The sequence below is a fragment of the Rhinolophus hipposideros genome (genome assembly GCF_964194185.1).
Source record: "Rhinolophus hipposideros genome assembly, chromosome: 10".
In the NCBI taxonomy this organism is placed as follows: Eukaryota; Metazoa; Chordata; class Mammalia; order Chiroptera; family Rhinolophidae; genus Rhinolophus; species Rhinolophus hipposideros.
The window spans coordinates 46,757,090-46,775,624 of record NC_138056.1 but is presented as its reverse complement, the minus strand read 5'-3'; the positions used below and the strand labels follow the sequence as shown (position 1 = coordinate 46,775,624).

The following is an 18,535-nucleotide window of genomic DNA, read 5'->3' as shown; positions in this document are numbered from 1 at the left end:
TGGTGGTTGAGTTTGCAAGCTGTGGTGTTAGATGACCTGGGTGTGCATCCCAGCTGTGGAGTGAAGGGCAAGTTACTTCGTGTTTCTGCCTCAGTTTCTTCATCTGTAAAGTAAGGAGAACAGTGGGCCAAAATTTTTAGAGCCCTTGTGGTGAGTAAATGAATGACTCCATGTAAAGCACTTAGGAGATGGCTGGGAATACATACACACGTATAATTAATAAGAATTAGTTAATCCAGGTCTTCATTTATTTACTAATCCCCGCTGAGTGCTAGGCACTCCGCAGTGAACAAGGTGGTGTGGCACTTGCCTCAGGGCGCCACACGCTAGGGAGGCCTCAGGTGGGCAGACCCCTCACAGATGATCAGGACAGTGAGGAGGGAGGACTGGGGGCCATCAGTGGGAGGATGGGGGCTGCTGGGCTCCGAGGATGCTGCTCCACCACCTTTCCCTCGGTGCTGGCTCTCAGGGAGCCAGGCCCACTCAGCCCTCTTGGCTGGGAGGGGCAGAGCCTGTGCCCACCTGGGTCTGCCACTAGTTTAGAGTTATGCTGTCAGCTGATCAGGCCGGGCCCTCAGGGGCCCATTCTTGTTGTTTGGGAGCCTGTGTGTGATAGATTGTGTTGTCTGTCAAGAGGTCTCCAAGGACATTGCATCTGACCAGTTGGGGGTCAGTACCCCGGGCCATGCCCTTGGGCCCATGGGCACTCACTCAGTGTCCTGCTCATCATTCATCCTTTCATTTGCTTTCTACCCAACCGTCACGGCCACCCTATCCACCTACCCATCCACCCACCCATGTCCGTCCATCCATCCATCTATCCATCCACTCGTCCATCCGTCTGTCTGCCGATCCACCGAGCACCTATTCAACATGCTCTTGTTGCTAAGTCAACCAGGCCCTGTATTGGGGCTGTGGGGATAGAGAGTCAAGTCCAATGCTGCCCTGTCCTAAAGATCAAGTGAGGGAGACAGCCTGGGGCAGTGCCCACCAGGGGGTCTTCTTAGGTCCAGCTAAATATTCATGCCCCCAAGACTACCACAGGCCCACGTGGCATCAGATTCCCTGAGAAGTACATAGGGGAGAACAAGCCCCTGGGGCCGTGGCAGGTGTTCTCTGATGTGGGGTCCTTGTAACGGTCAATGCCACTGTCTACACACCTGTCCAAGATCCATTCTCTGTGACCCTCCAGGGGACCGCTCGGGGGACTGAGACTCGCAGCAGAAAGGTGTGAGAGCTACCTTGGCTTAGAAATTGTTGTCCGAAGGGGCCAATCTGTCTTCTGAAAAGCCCACAGGTGTGGTTTCAGGTCCCTGCACGGGATGTGCCCAGCATGTAGCTTGTCAGCCACCACTCTGAGGGAAGCCCAAAGCTCTGGCTTCTCCACCAGGTCGAGAGGCCACTTAAACAGTTTCTCCCAGTCCAGGAGCAGTTTCTCATTCAGGCCACTTTTGTTAAAGGCAGTGTTGCCTAGGAAGAAATATGGCTGACATACCGCCTTTAGCAGGTTTCTAGGGGAACTGAGTGCGGAAGCTAGCTGAAGGTCCGATTCGCACACAGAAAAGGAAAGAGTTTCGTTCATTCTTGCCCACCCATGGAGAAGAGACAGTTGGAGTACAGGTGACATGGAAGTAGTCACGTGTCTAAGAAGCAGTAGACTGTAGAGGCAAGGGTCAGGTCCTAGCTTAGATGCTGGCACAATACCTGGCACAAAGGAGGGAGGTACTTAAACATTTTTATATGAGATAATTTGTCTAAAGTTCATGATAGAAAGGAACGTGGGAAGGGACTGGGGCAGTACGAAGAAGGGGTCAGGAAAGACTCTTAGAGAAGGGTGGCTTGAGTTTGGAATTAAAGGATGAGTCGGTATACCCCGGTCAGAGACCAGGGAAAAGAGCACTCCTGGAGGAGGGAACCGCAGAAGCAAAGGCCTGGCATCATGATCATTCCCCAGCCCTTCCTCGCTGTTGCGGTCGTCACGCACCACCAGTCACTGCCAAGAACATTGGGCAAATGACCAGGCTGAAAAAAGCGTTGCGAAAAATGACCCACCCACTCTAGTATTCCTCTTTGCCCCCTGCTGGACACTGGCAGAGACTACATGTGGTGCCAGGCCTCCAGGTCTCCAGCGGGTACCTCGTTCCAGCTGGTGGTCCCTGTGCACCCTGTGTGCTGGCACATGACACGCCTTGTCTTGGTTAGTCCCCCAACCAGCATAACAGGTCGGTGATAGAATACCCATTCTACAGAAGAGGAAACCGAGGCTCCGAGAGGCGAGGTGCTTACTCCAGGACACACAGGAGCTAAGACTGAGGCTAGGTTCAAATCCACATCTCGGTGCCAAAGCCCTTTGGGTGACTTTTCAGCCTGCAGGGAACAGTGTGATCTGTGCTGAGACAGACAGACCAGAGCATGTGGCTGTGGGAGATCAGAAGGCCCCAGACCTGGCCTTGGAGAGGCAGGGAATGGTTCTGGGGGAGTGACAGCAGAGGTGAAGAGCGGGTGTGCAAGAGGAGTGTGGTGGGATGAGGTGCGTTTGAGAGATCTGAGGGCACCATAGGGATGGTGAATATCCATATTTGGGACAAGAGAGAAGGTGGCCTTGAGCCAGAGAGCCACGACTCAAGGCTTCAGGACCTGGTTTCTGATCCTCTGATCTGTGTCCTTGGCTGTGATGCCCATTTCATTTGTTCCCCATCCGTTCGCCAACAAGCACCTTTTTATCCATAAAAGCTCAGCTCAAGCCTCACCTCCTCCAGCCTAACCACCCAAGCTAGAATGCAAACCACCCACCCCATATTCTGGTCTTCATCCCTCTTCTAGAGTGGAGACCTAGTGGGACATGTGGCTAAAAGCTGAAGCTCTGGGGACAGATCACTGTGTCACAGCAAACGCAACCAAAGAAGGTGCCTGCTTGCTTTAGGCTTTGGGGAGCTTGCACGGTTTGGGACAGGAGAGGAAGGGAAGGAAGTTTGTGTGGAGAAGCGCCTGTCTGATTTTGTGGAATGAATGAGTTTTGCTGAAGCTCAGGTGAGCTGGGGGCCCAGTGGGTTTGAGTCCTGGCTCTGTCGCATAGTGACACTTGACCAGTGACTCAGTGACACTGAGCTAACCGCTTGTTGCCCAACTTCTTGTCTGTTCACAGCCTTCCCTCCAAAGAGGAGGAGTTATTGTCACCACCACTGTCAACCTCTCCTCAGCCAGAGCCTGAGGAGCCCCTGTCAACCTTCCCCTGGGAGCCTCCCCAGGCCCTGTCTCCCAACGCCCCCCCAGAAATCCCCCCGAAGCCTCTTCGCCTGTTCCTGGAGTTTGGTGAGTGCCATGGCAAGGCCTGGGGCTCTGGATGGGTAGCCTGGGATCTGGCCCTTGAGGAGTCTGCAGGAATGCACGTTCCCCTTCCCCTTTCTGTTGGGCCCTGCCACTGACCTCCTGTGTGGCCCTGGACAGGCGCGCATCATTCTCTTGATCCTCAAAATGGAGACACTACCCACATATCTGACCTACAGATTATTAGGTGTGGGCACGTGGCAAACTTTCTGAGTTGTCCATGGTTTAAAATCTGGGAGTATTTTCCATGGTCATGGATAGTTTGCTGCCCCTGGGATTGTTTGCAAGGTCAGACTATTAAGTTCGTGAACTCATCCTAGAAAAAGTGCTACCTACCTCATTGCTGAATATCACTATGGTCACCTTTGAAGTACTCCCCTTGGGAAGCCATGCACCGATGTCAGCGCCTAGTCCACCCTTCAAAGCAATTTTGGAACTCTTTCTGGAATGGCCTTCTGAGCTGTCGTTGTATGACCCTTGATGTCCTGAATGTCAGCAAAATGTCTTCCTTTCAATATTTCCTTTATCTTCGGGTAAAGAAAGAAGTCATTGGGGGCCAGATCAGGTGAGTAGGGAGGGTGTTCCAATACAGTTATTTGTTTACTGGCTAAAAACTCCCTCACAGACAGTGCCGTGGGAGCTGGTGCATTGTCGTGATGCAAGAGCCATGAATTGTTGGAGAAAAGTTCAGGTCCTCTAACTTTTTCATGCAGCCTTTTCAGCACTTCCAAATAGTAAACTTGGTTAACTGTTTGTCCAGTTGGTAGAGATTCATAATGAATAACCCCTCTGATATCAAAAAAAAGGTTAGCAACAGCGTTGCAACAAGTTCACGAACTTAATTGTCCGACCTTGTATTTTTCTTGATTCGTGTTGCTTTTTTTAGACAGCCCCTGCCTCTGACCCCCGAGCTTGCCATCTCTTCAGGTCTCGTTGTGGTGGCCAGGCACCCCCTGGTGCTGTAGTATGTGGCCCAGAGAATATTAATAGCACTTCCTGTCCCCTGTGCCTTTTTTTGGAAGCCAGGCCAAAGTGGGGCTTGGAGGGGGCCTCTCTTGGGCTTGGGGTGGCCGTTTGTAAAGCCAGGCCCAGATGCCCAGGAGGGGAAGCCAGGCTCCTTGCCTCTGATCCTTGCCCCCTCTATCCCCGCAGATGACGCTGATTACGATGAGGCCCCAGAGGAGGGGCTGGGGGCCCCCGCCGGCGTGATGACCAAGAAGGTAGGTCAGGCGGAAGTCAGGGCTAAAGCTGTCTGCTGTCAGTGTGGAGGGCTTGCTGCCCAGCTGCCTTTCAAACCCTGGCGATCACCAGACAGAGAATGGGCAACCATTCCAGGCGCATTTCCTTCCCCCTTCATTGTCTTGCCATGCAGAGGTCAGGGGTCAGACACAGGGTCTCAAGTCCCGGTGCTGGGCCAGGAATCTGGGGGTTCTGGGGGCTCCACCTGCAGTCTTCAGCTGCCTCTCGATGGCTGTGTGTGGCCGCCTCTCGTGGTATTTTGAGCACAGCTGTCTTGGAGTATCTGTTCCTGTCTTTGTTTCACTTTCTGTGTTCCCATGTCGCCTTCTCTCTGAGTGTCTTAACCCTCCATCCTGAGTCTTTCTGTTTTGGTCTCTGATCTGGGCTGGTGTGGCCCTGTCTGCCTTGGTCCCTGTGCAGTCTGCCGGTCGGGGGAGGGGCGTGTGAGGAAACAGAAGTAAAAGTGCTGAACTGTGTGGGTCTGGGATGTAGTGGACAGAGGCGGTTGTGGCAGCGCCTGGACGGGTGTTATCTGGGGCTGGAAGGGAAGCATGATACTGAGTGGGTCTGTGCGGACAGGAGGAGCTTCCGGGGAGCCAAGCGCCACGTGCTGTGCGTGTGGCCAGTCTGCTGAGCGAGAGCGAAGAGCTGTCAGGGGACGACCAAGGGGATGAAGACGAGGATGACCACGCTTATGAGGGTGTCCCCAAGTGAGTGTCCACCTCTCGGGTGGCTCTGCCATCCAGTCGTCGTCCCTCAAGGCCAGCCCAGCCCTTCCCCCCTGGGGCCCCTACTCCGGTTCCCTTCATACCCTCTTCTATTCCCCCAGTGGCGGATGGCACACCAGTAGCCTGAGCTCATCCTTGCCAAGCAACTTCCTGATTCCCCAGCTCCCATCCCACCCCATGGATGAACTGCCTGGGGGTCCCACCCCCATCACGCCTGTCCTCAAAGCTGGCTGGCTGGACAAGAACCCACCACAAGGGTGAGTGAAGCCTGTTGGGTCCTGCTAGTGCTTTGCATGGGCTCCACGTGCTCTAGTATACTGGTGTCATGCATCTGAAAAGCAGAGGGGTCAAGGTTGTTTGAGCAGGTCTCCTTCCATGCAGACTGTAACCGCTAATGATCCCCACAAGACCTGTGTTTTACTATCCTTAATATTGGGGAGTCAATACTCTGAGCCCAAGTTCAACCACTCTTGCTGTAGGTAAAGTCCATCTTCCCACTGACCATTTGGGATCCTTCCCTCCTTGAACCTGGCTGTTCCTAACTTTGTGTGTGGCTCCCAGAGGAGCCTCACCCCTAATACCCAATCCTTTGCTCCATGGCCCCTCTGCCTTTCCAGATCTTATATATATCAAAAGCGATGGGTGAGACTAGATGCCGATTACCTGCGATACTTTGATAGTAACAAGGTAAGGCCTGTGTGGGTCCCTGCTGCAATCCCTGCTCCAGCCTGGCCCGAAGCTGAACCCTGATACTGGACCCGACAGAGTCCCTCCCCATATGAGTTCTTACCAGAGCTCCAGTCTGACTCCTTGGACCGTGTTCTTCTGGCCCATCTGCCAGCCGTGGGCTGTGGTCAGGGTCAGGATAGGTGCTGTCCCTGACCATCTGTGGGAGACAGGGCTAAAGGCAGGGAGGGGCTGGGCCTCTGGGGATCCCCCGCAGTACAGCTCTTCTCTCTTCCCCAGGATGCCTATTCTAAGCGCTTTATCTCTGTGGCCTGCTTCTCCCGCGTGGCTGCCATTGGGGACCAGAAGTTTGAAGTGATCACGAACAACCGGACCTTTGCCTTCCGGGCAGAGAGTGATGGTACGAAGTGGGGCAGGCGGGAGACTGGCAGTTTGGCTTGGTAAGCGGGGAGGAGAACCAGGGCACATCAAACCCAGACCGGAGCTGACCCTCTGTGAGGTGGGGGATGGGAGGGGGTACCCTCTGACTGGCTGTATGCTTGAGACACCTGCCGAGTCCTCAGAACTACCTTACATGTACTACCTTACATCAGAACGGCTCCGATAGGCAAAGTGGCTTGCCCCGTTTTAAGGGGCACAGCTGGGATTGGAGCCTGAATTTGTCCAAGTCAGAGAACTCAGAGATAGTCAGATAGGTGGGCCAGCCTGGGCCGGCTTTCTTGTTCTTAGGCGGTCCCCTGCCAGGCTGAGCTCAAGCTTACTCCTCCCCCTTTGGCCGCAGCGGAGAGGAAGGAGTGGATACAAGCCCTACAGCAGGCACTGGCTGAGCAGCGCGCCCGTACCCGGCTGTCCAGTGCTTCTGTGTTGGGTGTTCGAGGCTCAGAGCCTCCTGATCATGCTGGCAGCCTAGAGCTACGTGGCTTCAAGAATAAACTGTATGTGGCTGTTGTTGGAGACAAAGTGCAGCTTTACAAGAATCTGGAGGTGCGAAGGGGTCGGCCAGGCTGCTAACCTTCTCCCCTGCTTCATGCCCATCCTGCTCCCTTAGCCCCGCCCCATGTCCTTTTCCTTTCCTCCCCTGATGGAGCCCAGCCCTTTTCCTGACCCCGGCCTGCCCTGGTCCTAACCCCATTCCCTGTCTGGTCTCTGAGCATTACCTTCCCATCATTCCCTACCTATTGCTCCATGGCCTCTGAGCCTGGGTCTGTTTCCTTCATGGACCCTTGCCCAGATTCCTGAACCCTCCCTTATTTTTCTAGCCACTTTCTAGTTCTTAAAGTACCCCCGCCCCCTCTTCTCTGCCCCTTCTTGGGCCTTGAGCTCCTCCCCCAGGCCTTGCCCTCACTCCTCTCCGCCTGCCTGCCAGGAGTACCACCTGGGTATCGGCATCACCTTCATTGACATGAGCGTGGGCAACGTGAAGGAAGCAGACCGGCGCAGCTTCGATCTCACCACGCCCTACCGCATCTTCAGGTGAGCCTCCATCACTCGCCTGCGTCCTCACTCCCACTGTTTTCTTCTTGCATATGTGCAAAGCTGCCCCTCGTCTAGGATGGATTTCTCTCATCTCTCCCCAGCCCTGCCCGTCCTGCTGGTCCTTTCCCTTCACTTGCTAACCTGCTCTGATCCCTCCCTTCTAAGAAATCCCCCCCTTTCCACCCCTCTCTGGTCATCACCGCCCCGCCCCGCCCCCCTCTCAGATGTGCCCATAGTGGCTTTCTGCACCACCCACTCATCCTGCTGTCCCCTCAGCCTGCCCCGCTTCCTTGGAAGTGTTTGTCTATCATCATTTCTTGCTTGAGATCAAAGACTGCTCTTCCCTTCTTATCTCCTGGGGCCAGTCTTGTGTGCTCCTTCCTGAGCCTCTAAGGCTGTAGACTGTACCGTCTTGGTTTCTGGGACCTCATCCATCCCTGAGTGGTCTGTCTCTGTCGTCTGTCCTCTTGCTGGGCAGGCTCACCCGCTTGCAGGCCTTTAGCTGTCCCCTCTGTGCCGTACCTGGGCTCACATCCTCCGTGTTAGCTTGGCTGCCATGACAGCATAGCACAGACTTGGGGGCTTAAACAACATAAGTTTATTATCTCGCAGTTCTAGAGGCTGGAAGGCCAAGGTTAAGGTGCCGCCAGGGTTGGTCTCTCCTCTTGGTTTGTAGACGGCCGCCTCTTCACTGTGTCCTCACACGGCCTTCCCTCTGTGCCCATATGGAGACAAAGAGCCGTCTGGTGTCCCTCCCAGCCTTGTTGGGTTAGAGCCCCGCTCTTAGGACTTTGTTTAACCTTAATTACCTTCCTAAAGGCCTTATCTCCAAATGCACTCACATGGAGGTTAGGGCTTCAACCTGTGAATTTTAGGGGGACACAATTCAGTCTGTCACACCCTGGGTCCTAAGGCCTTACCCACTGCTAGGCCTTCGTGGATGAGGGCGGTCTTCAGCGTCTCTCGTAAAGCCATGTGCACGTCCGTTCCATCTGCAGCAGCAGTGGCTTTCTTGGCCATAGTGGGGGGTTACGTGTGGAACCAAATCTGGAAAGCACACACACAACTTAGGGGCTGCAAGGAAAGAAAGAGCCAGACGGGGAGACATCTCTGGGCCTTCTTCTCCTCCCCATTGACACCCTCCACTGCTTTTCCATTGTCCTCTGGGTACAGTTTGACCTCTGCCTGGCGCAGGTTTGTCCCTGTCTGTCTTCTAGCCTCCTCTCTGCCAGTCTGCCCATCCTGCCCACAGGTCCTGGAATGTCCCATGTGCCATCCTGCCCCTTTGCACATGCTGTTCCCTCTGTCTAGAATGCCCTTCCACCTCTTCACCTGGCTAAGCCATTGTCATCTGTCAAATCTTAGCCCAGGCATCATTTCTTCCCAGCAGCCTTTTCTACTCCCTGCACAGGGGTGCGCTCCCTGTGGGCTCCCCCAGTTCCCATGCATCTCTGAGGTTCATGGTATCCTTGCCTCTGTCCACACCCACCTTCCCCACAGACCCCGAACACCTCCCTTTCTGAATGAGCTCTTAATGCCTTATTGCCCCCTGCTTCATGCTGCGCCCCCTCATGCTGCCCCTAAATCTCTCTGAGCCCTTTCCCAATAGCCTCCCACCCCCACTCCTGTGTCCCCAGTTTCTCAGCTGAATCGGAGCTAGAGAAGGAGCAGTGGCTGGAGGCCATGCAGGGAGCCATTGCCGAGGCCCTGTCTACCTCGGAGGTGGCCGAGCGCATCTGGGCTGTGGCCCCCAACAGGTTCTGTGCGGACTGCGGGGCTGCTCAGCCTGACTGGGCCTCCATCAACCTCTGTGTCGTCATCTGCAAACGTTGTGCAGGTGTGTGTGGGGGAGGGGCACTGGGCCGAGGCACAGGGCTGGTGTGTCGGGATGATGAGTGGTCTGTCTGGCTGGAGGGGCTGGAGCAAAGACAATAGTCAGAGTTCATCACTTATGAAGTTGTGCCTGTGCACCAAGCCTTTCCCACTGGGATTAACCTGCATCCTTACGTTGCAAGGTGGGGAGTCAACTTTTCATGGCGTGGGTGGGGACACTGAGGCACAGAGAGGGAAATGGCTCGTTCGTGGTCACCTGGCAAGTAAGTGCATCTGGATTTAGCCCAGGTTTCTTGGGGTCCAGAGCCCATGTCTCATCAGAAGAATGGAAGGAGGCCAGGCAGGAGGGCTGGCAGGGGCCAGACTGGGCAGGGCTTTGCGCGCAGAGGGAGGAGCCGGGGTTTCAATCCAGAGGGGGATTGGAGGCCGCAATGGGAGGGACGTGGTCAGATTGGGACAGCAGACTCTGGCAGGTTGGTGGAAGCTGAGTTAGAGGGGACAACGCTGGAGACTAGTGAGGAGGCTGCTGCTAGAGCCGTGAGAGAGAGGGGCAGGAGGCCTCGTCTGACGTATGGAGAGCCTTCAAGAGATGTTGAGGACCCGTGCGTCCCAGTGACAGATCAGATGAGGAGGATGAGAAAGAAAAGGCAGGAGCTCAAAATTCGTTCATCTGCATTCAACCAGCATTTACTGAAGGTCTGTGATGTGCCAGACCCCATGCCTGGTGCTGGGTATTTGGCCCCTTGGGAGCTGCCAATGCCCAGGTGGCAGCTTTGGGTGGCTGGAGATGGGTTCCCAGGGGGAGGAACAGTTCTGGGAAGGTGCCGCGTCCAGTGAAGAGCCCTGAAGCCCATGGAATGTCTAGGGCAGGTGTCCAGGAGGCCTTGGGCTATGACGTTGGGGTGCGGGAAAATGATGACTCCATCAGAGACCAGTTCAGGAAGGCATTAGCTTGTGGAGGGTGAGGGTGACTGGAGTGGATGGGGTGCGAAGATGAGGCTGAAGCTGGAGCCAGGCAGTGCCAGGCACTCCTAGTGCCCCCAGCCCCACTGCCTGCTCGGGGCTCCTTCGTGGGCCCTGTAGCTGAGCAAGGCTGCATTCCGTCCATCCCCAACTCCCCCCTCTTTATTTCACAATATTTATTAGGAGCTCCTTGTATACCAGGCTTTGTCCTGGGCTCTGAGGCTAACCCCTAAAGCACACAATTAAGGTCCCTGCTCTCAGGCAGCTTACATTCTAGCAGGGAGAGGCAGGAAATACGTATGCAAACCAAGAGAAGTATCAGGTAATAACAGGTGCTAGGCAGAGAATGTGTTTGTGGTAAGCCCTCTCAGGAGATGATTGTGTCAGCTGAGATTTGAATGTCAGGAGGTGGCCAGCCCTGGGGAGATGGGGAAGAAAGTCCAGGCAGAAAGAGCAGTGAGTACAAAGGCCCTGAGACAGAAATGAGCGTGGAAGATTAGAAGAGGGAGCAGAGTGTGGCTGAGTGGGGTGGTGGGAAGGCATGAGATGAGGTTGGAGAAGCAGGTAAGGAATTTAGATCTAATTCTGCGGAACCATTGGAGGGTCTAAAGCAGAGACTCGAAGCAAGGGAATTTGCATTTTGAAGACATCACACTCTGGCTGGGCGGTGTGGAGGGTGGCCTGTCGGGAGTGAAACCTGGCTGTCAGGCGCCAGCTGGAGGGCTGCTGCAAGAGCCCAGGGGATGGCTGCAGGAAGCAGTGGCGTGCAGCTGGATCCTGGAGGTGTGTGCTGCTGGAGCCGCACGCCCAGCCCCGGGTCCTCCCTGTGGCCTCTCGCTGTCTGCCCCTGATGAGCCCTGGAGGGTGGGGGTGGCAGGGTGAGTGCTTATGGGAAGAACAGGGTCCCCAATGACCCAAATCTGGCCCTCTGTCTGCAGGGGAGCACCGTGGCATGGGTGCTGGCGTGTCCAAGGTGCGGAGCCTGAAGATGGACAAGAAGGTGTGGACGGAAACACTCATCAAGGTGGGGGGGGCCCCTGCTTGTCACCTGTTTTTGGGGTCTAGCTGCTGCCTGGATCTCTCTACCCCATCTCCCCATCTCACTGACCTCAGCACCATGGAGCTAGAAAAGACCTTTGGGATCATCCAGTGGGTGTGGATTTTGGAAACGCTGATTTTTGGCCAAGTCAGCAAACTGGCCAGTGAGCTAAGAATGTTTTTACAGTTTTAAAGGGTTGTAAAGAAGGACAGGCTATACAACAGAGACTTTGTGTCCTGCAAAACCTAAAATATTCACTTCATTTCATTTGCACTCACATGTGCCAGTGGGTATGAGTATATACGTTTAGGGGCACACTCATGGGTGTACACTTGTGCCTGTGGATTTGGGGTTCCCAGGTCGTGATATGTGTGGTGGTTATAGGGCAGAACCTGTAACAGGAGGCTGGACCCAGGGCCTTCCTGATAGCCCCAGGCAAACTGCTGATCCAGAGAAATTTGGGTGTCACATGCCCTGGGAGGTAGAGCTAGAGTCCCCAGTTTACAGATGATGACTTTCCCAAAGTCACAGAGTCAGTAGTGGCAGGCACTGTTTCTGCTTTGTTCTCTGCTGTGACCCAAGCACCCCACTTTGGACCTGACAGAGAGACAAGGTGGGGGACCCACGAAATGGCAGTGGAACAAATAATCAGCAGAATGAAAGAATGCAGAAACGAGTCCCCGAAAGGCTAGACCCCTGCACTCCCCCAGAATTTGCCCCTACCCCTCTTTCCCTGCAGGAGCCCAGGTACTGATTGCGGGGCTCAATCCTGTGGTGCCAGGAGCCGGGGTGTGTGACTACATTCTGGAGCCGTGTGGGGTGGAGCTACAGGCCCAGCCCCTGGGGAATGTCTTAGAGGAATGTCAGGGACAGGAGACGGTTCCAAAATCCCTACCCACCCCATTGGCTGACAGGTTGGCCCCCTCACACCCCCCACCCCCACCTCCCGCAAGCTGTGACACCCTCAGGAATACAGAGTTCCAGATGTAGGACTGGGTGGGGAAATAGCAATGGCCCCAACCAGGCGCCAGGCCTGGGCATCCACCTGTCAGGCTGTCGGCCTCTTGTCCTGTCACTGAGCTGAGGACCTGGCTCAGACCCAGGGCCAGTGGGGGGGCGCATCCAAGGCCACCCGCACGTAGGCTGCCATCAGTTTCCCCAGTGGGAAAGTGGACAGGCGGCCTGGCTCTCCCAGCCCCTCCCCTGACAACCTCAAAGCCGAGATTTTGCAGGACACAGGCCCCTGGTCACAGGCTGCCCCTCTAACCTCTTGCCCACACCCGCAGCTCTTCTTACAGCTGGGCAATGGTGCTGGGAACCGCTTCTGGGCAGCCAGTGTGCCCCCCAGCGAGGCCCTGCAGCCGAACAGCAGCCCTGGCGCCCGGCGGCACCACCTGGAGGCCAAATACCTCGAGGGCAAGTACCGCCGCTACCACCCACTCTTTGGCAACCAAGAGGAGCTAGACAAGGTCAGGGCACTGGGCCTCCGGGGCTCCTTGAAAGTACCTTCTTTTCCCTACACTGTCAGGGACCCTTGAGACCACCCCTTTTCTTCCTGTCCCCACATTTCTCAACATCACAGCTCATCTTTTTCACCAGCTTCTAGTGATGACCTGGTGGATGGGGAAACTGAGGCCCAGAGGGCAGAAGGGCCATGCCTAAGCCACAGGGAGAGTTGGGGCAAAGCAAGGAGGAGCCAGGCCTAGCCCTTGGGCCAAAGCCACGTCCCCAGCATCTGTCTGCATCCCTCCCCTGCTGATTGCTCTGTCTCCTGCACCCCGTCCTGCTCCTTCTGAATCCTGCCAAAAGCAGTGAACTTGATGGGGATGCTATTTCCTGTCAGGCTCATAAAAAACAGCTGGTCGCTCCGCCCCACCCCCATCCACACCCCATTCAAGATGAGGCCCTGTATGGGCCCCAGGCCCTGACAGGCTGGGAGCCAAGCCCTGGGCCCTGGTCTGGCTCGGCCTGAGTGGGAGGTAGCCTGCTCCCAGGCAGAGGGATGCCACTTGTGACCTCTGATCAGCCTTCGGTCCCTCCCCCAAGCAGCCCCACCCAGGCCAGCTCCGTCCAGCTAGAAGCCCAGTGGGAGCCAGGCCTCCACCTCCCAGGAACCCAGGCGTCCAGCCCCCCAGCCCAGCCCAGTCTAGCCCGCCAGCCAGAAGAGGCGGCAACTCCCATTGGTCAGGAGGGTTGGGCAGGCAGTGAGGAATTCAAATGTGGGAGGAATTTGCTACAAAGCACCCTGCTCTGCCCTTCCACAAGACAGAAGGAGCTTGAGATCCTCTAGAGAACAGGCGTGGCTAACAGGGTCTTGGGGGCTGCCGGCAGTGGTGAGACCTGGGCTGCTGGGACCCCTGGTCTCTGTCAGGTTGCCTCTGCCCACCCTCCCTCCCCGCTTTGGCCTTCCTCTTCGTCCTCTCTCTTTCTTCCTCTCTCTTCTCTCTTTCAACCTGAGGATGAGCCCCCAGACCTGGGTGCCTCCTCCCTCCCTCTCCCCTCCAGATTCCCTTCCCCACTGGCCCCTCACTCTGGCTTGGGCTGACCCTGCACTCCGTCTTCTCCCCTCCTCCCAGGCTCTGTGTGCCGCAGTCACCACCACAGACCTGGCTGAGACCCAGGCGCTCCTGGGCTGTGGTGCTGGGGTCAACTGCTTCTCAGGGGACCCTGAGGCCCCCACACCCCTGGCTCTTGCTGAGCAGGCGGGGCAGACACTGCAGATGGAATTCCTTCGGAACAATCGGACCACGGGTGAGTGGCCGCTAGGATCATCCGCCTCAAGGGATGGGGCCGCCCTGCGGCTGGGACCTGGCCCTTTGCGGGTGGGGGTCTGCCAGGGCTGTGTAGCTCCCTGTGAGATTTGATTACATACCACTTGAGTTTTAATTGCAGCTCCCTAAGGGCCCTGGTGCAGCGGTGTGTGTGATTTGGGGTATGTTTGGGTTTGCACGTCAGTGACCATTTGTGCACCTGGCTTCCCCTTCCTATGTACGTCCCTTTGTGTCTCTGTCTCTGCATCTCTTTGTGCATTTGTGGGCCCCTCCCTGACCTGCAGTGTAGACCTTCAGCGTGGCGTTGGTGTACCAGTGTCTGTGCGTCTCTGAGCTGCTGTGAATCAGTTTTCTTGCACCAGGGGTTTGTGTGTGTCTGTGTAGCTGTGGGAGGGTCAGTGTTGCGTTTCCCTGTGTGCGTGACCTTCCACAGCAGCCCTGTCTGCTGCTCTGATGGGTGGGACTCTATCACAGATTGGGGTGGGGTCCCATTTGGCTTCCACTGTCAGGGTGGGTGAGGAGCGGACGGTGGGGGTGAGCGCTGCTGGTCATGGCCCAGGGCTGGCCTCTGGGGCCACATCCCAGGACTGAGGGCGGAGCTCCGCAGCCGGGGCTCTGGGCTCAGGGCCACGGGTGGGTGGGGTGCGCTGGGCTGGAGAGAGCCCAGGTGTCCAGGGAGGCACAGGAGACCACCCAGCTGGCTTGGGCTTTGGGACCGCTGGGAGCAGGGCTGAAGCCAGGCTGTTTCCTTAGGCTTCGCATCGTCTGGGATAAACCTTCCTCTGCAGATTGTTAGTGAATTTGCCCAGGGCCCCCCTCATTGTAGTGTGCTGGCCCTGTGCCTCAACAAAGAGAGTGAGCTGGGCTGGGTTGGGCTGTGCTGGGGAGTCAGGGAGGCTTCCTGGAAGGGGAGGTACTAGAGCTGGGCCTTGGGAGCAGGGTGGAATTTGCACACATGGGGAGAGGTGGAGAATGGCTGGGGCAAAACCCTGGATGTGGCAGTGAGAGCCTGAGGGTGCTAACCTGAGGAGCCAGGGCTGGTGACTTAAATACAAGCTTGGATGCCCGACCCAGGCGGGAGTGGGGGGGCTGTCTTGGATGACAAGCATGACCAGCCACTCTTATCCCCCTTCCCAAAAGAGGTACCTCGGCTGGATTTGATGAAGCCCCTGGAAAAGCACTACTCAATTGTCCTACCAACTGTGAGCCACAGCGGCTTCCTCTACAAGACTGCTTCTGCCGGCAAGCTGCTGCACGACCGCCGTGCCCGGGAAGGTGGGTGCTTGGGAAAGTGGCATCCTGCATGGCAGCAGGGCCAGAGAAGCCAGGGCTGGCCAGGCTGGTGGACCCATGCGGGTGCCACGTGCACTCTGGCAGAGTCACCCTGGAGGGTTTCCTGGATGTGGCCTCTGGTACACAGTAGGTGCTTAATAAATGGGCTGATCAGGGTGGGAGTGGGGCACAGCACTGAAGAGCATGTCACTGCCAGTTTCCTGTAGACTACAGAAGGCTGTATTAGCATCTCCTGGGTGTGGGCCTGCGCCGGGCATGCGGTGTTTGGAGCCGGTGGATGCTAGGAGGCTTGAGGACGAAGCTTCAAGCTCCGTCTCTCTCATCTCAGCCTTCCATTTGCTCCCCATCTCTGAGTAAATCCACAGTCCTTCCCATGTCCCACAAGGACTTCCACGTCACCGCCCCCCCCCCCCATTACCTCTCTGAGCCCTCTCCCCTCACTCACAATACACCAGCCTCACTGGCCTCCTGGCTGTTTCTCAAACAGGCATATTCACCAGGGCCTTTGCACTCACTGCGCCCTCTGCCCAGAATGCTTTTCCCCAAATACCTGCATGGCCAGTCCCTCACTGCACTCAGGTCTCTGTTTAAATGTCACTTCTTGGAGACTTCATCTGCAACCATTTTAGCCAAAATAGCACACCCTATTTACCCTGCTTTTACCCTACTTTCTCATCATTTATCTGACAATCTATTTATGGGTCTGCCTATTGATTCTCTGTGCTCCACTGAAACATAAGCTACTCTGGGCCACCACAGTCGCCCCCAGAACCTAGAACAGTGCCTCGTGCACAGTGGGCAACTGGCAAATGTCTGCAGGATGAAGAGTGACGGAGGCAGTGCTGGCTTTCCTGGGGGGAGCCCAGCCTGGGGGGCAGGCTCTGGGACACGTCACCCTCAGTGCAATGTCACGTCCTCGTAGCCAGGACGAGAGACAGTGTCTGCTGTGGGAACGTTGTCAGGCATTGCTCACTGCACCCCTCAGCTCCTCTGCATGCAGCGCTCCCACTCCCAGGGAGAATTCTTGGGCACGCTCTGCTGCGCACCACCTCACTGCTCCTGGGACCGTCCTGGTCTACCTCCCTCTTCCTGACGCCATTTATGTAACTGCCTGAGTCACCCTTTTTGCCCTGGGTGCCAGGAAGCCCTGAGCCAATGTGAAGCTCAATACCGTGAACTACTCGAGTCTACATGGCCTTGACATTCCGTTCTTTCTCCTTCTTTTCCTGGCCCAGATTCCTATTTCTGTTCCTTTGTGGAATCTTGTCAATCTCCTTAGAGCTGTGGTAGAAGGAGGCAGAGTATGGGGTAGTGGGCGCTGCTGGCAAAGGAGGGTGGGGCACAGGCAGGAGAGGGGCGCATGGAAGGCTTTCTGTGGCGTTGGGCTAGCCTTGAAGGATGGGGGTGTGGGGAGAGAACAGGATGAGCAAAAGCATGGAGGTGGGGTGTGTGCCCAGGAGTGGTCAGAGAGCGGGAAGAGGCACTCCCAGCAGAACCTGGAATGCCAGGCAGAGAGGCGCAGACTTTGTCCTGAGGACAGGGGAGAGAGGGTCACGGAAAGGTTTTGAGCAGAGGAGGAAGAGTCTGGGTTTGCTAGATCACTTTTGGTCCACTTTTGAAAAAGTGAAGAGGGGTGAATAGTGAAGAGGCCACCGCAATGGTCCAGTGGGAGGTGTGGGCCAGGCTGGGGCAGCGGGGCTGCAGGGAAAAGGTTAGAATGGGGGGAAGCTTATGAGTTAGAAGGAAGAGGACACTGGTCAGATGGGAGTGGGGGCCCAGGGAGCATGTAGACGTGGTGTTCAGGTGAGGGTGGGTGACTCCATCATGGTTTCCCTGCACAACTTCTCCCTAGAGTTCAGCCGACGCTGGTGTGTCCTTAGTGACGGGGTCCTGAGCTACTATGAGAACGAGCGGGCAGTGACCCCCAACGGGGAGATTCGGGCCAGTGACATTGTGTGCCTGGCAGTGCCCCCTCCCAACACACATGGGTGAGCACCCCTGGGCAGAATCACGTACTGTTATTGCTGTAAGGTCCACCCCCTCCTCCACTGGGAAGACAGGGAAACAGGGCCGACAGAGAGGGGCAGGACCTCCCCAGGGTCACACAGCAAACTGGGGCTGTATAGGGGCTGAGCCAGTCTCCTGAAGCCCCAGCCTTGGGCTTTTCCCCCAGCTCTTAGGGGGCCAGGTGAAGGGCATTCATGAGAACAGTGGGGGGGAGGTCAGAGAATGGCAGTGATGGGGTAGGGGCTGGGGCTGGGCAGGGTGGGCCTGAATCCTGGCCTGTGTGTCTACAGCTTTGAGCACACCTTTGAGGTGTACACGGAGGGAGAGCGACTCTACCTCTTTGGGCTGGAGAGTGCGGAACTGGCTCGTGAGTGGGTCAAGTGCATTGCTAAGGTGGGCCTGGGTGCGGGAGGCTGTGGAGGGAGTCCTACAGGGCGTATGGTGGAGCCTCCTGGTGGGTCCCATGTATCCCAGCTCCCCCAGGATGGAGGGCAGCTGACACGGGGCAGGCTCTCCGGTCAAGGGCCTAAGTATCTGCAGCCCTCTGGGAGCAGGTCAGGAGAGCTGTCTTAACTCTGTGGGAGAAGGCCTGTGGGCCTTGCACTCCCCGGGTGCCCAATACATGTTTAATAATGAATGACAGAGCCATCTTAGGATGAACTGCTACTTCCAGGCGGAGTAAGCTCCTTGTCCTGGAGGAAGGAGGCAGGGAGCCTGCAGAGGAGAGTTCTGCCCTGGGGACTAGAGCCAGGTGCCCTTTGGGGTCCCCTGTGCTGTGAGGGCCTATGATTTTTATTCACTGGTTCATTGACCAGTTGTCCGTGGGGCTCCTGATTGTCAGTTCTCAGAGCACTGGCGAACCAGATGAATTAGTCTTGGTCCTGGCTCTTCATAGCTCCCATGCTGGTGAGGGAGACAGATGGGGTCCAGACAGCAACAACAGTATAAACAATGCTACAACAGAGGGCAAGAACGCTTTGGTGCCGTGGTGACACAGAGAACGGACATCCTTCTCTGGTATCTAGGAAGGTTTTCCAGAGAAGTGGGGCATGTTACCTAACTTTGTTCACTGTGCTGAGTTCTTCCCTTGGAAAGAGAGAGGAGGCACAGCTGGGTGGGCAGAGGGCATGTACCCCCAAGCCAGGGACAGAGGTAGTGCTGTGGGCTGATGC

At 56.3% G+C, this 18,535-nt stretch overlaps 1 protein-coding gene across 7 annotated transcripts in view; it reads left to right on the top strand.

The window, feature by feature from the left end:
* Positions 1–18,535, top strand: part of ARAP1 (ArfGAP with RhoGAP domain, ankyrin repeat and PH domain 1) — a 60,448-nt gene that overhangs the window by 29,431 nt on the left and 12,482 nt on the right. For 5 of the 7 annotated variants that reach the window (XR_013994139.1, XM_081061930.1, XM_081061933.1 and 2 more), the window contains 15 exons: positions 3,146–3,312; positions 4,480–4,547; positions 5,146–5,276; positions 5,396–5,551; positions 5,912–5,981; positions 6,261–6,381; positions 6,763–6,965; positions 7,348–7,454; positions 9,095–9,294; positions 11,192–11,277; positions 12,579–12,761; positions 13,869–14,043; positions 15,204–15,338; positions 17,209–17,344; positions 17,654–17,756. Coding sequence is in view for 6 of the 7 variants with exons in the window: in XM_081061930.1 (XP_080918056.1) it covers positions 3,146–3,312; positions 4,480–4,547; positions 5,146–5,276; positions 5,396–5,551; positions 5,912–5,981; positions 6,261–6,381; positions 6,763–6,965; positions 7,348–7,454; positions 9,095–9,294; positions 11,192–11,277; positions 12,579–12,761; positions 13,869–14,043; positions 15,204–15,338; positions 17,209–17,344; positions 17,654–17,756 (2,041 nt within the window). In the remaining variant the exon portion in view is untranslated. Of the gene's footprint in view, positions 1–3,145; positions 3,313–4,479; positions 4,548–5,145; positions 5,277–5,395; positions 5,552–5,911; positions 5,982–6,260; positions 6,382–6,762; positions 6,966–7,347; positions 7,455–9,094; positions 9,295–11,191; positions 11,278–12,578; positions 12,762–13,560; positions 13,626–13,868; positions 14,044–15,203; positions 15,339–17,208; positions 17,345–17,653; positions 17,757–18,535 lie in introns of those variants that run through there. The other 2 variants (XM_081061935.1, XM_081061934.1) reach the window with 1 other exon arrangement.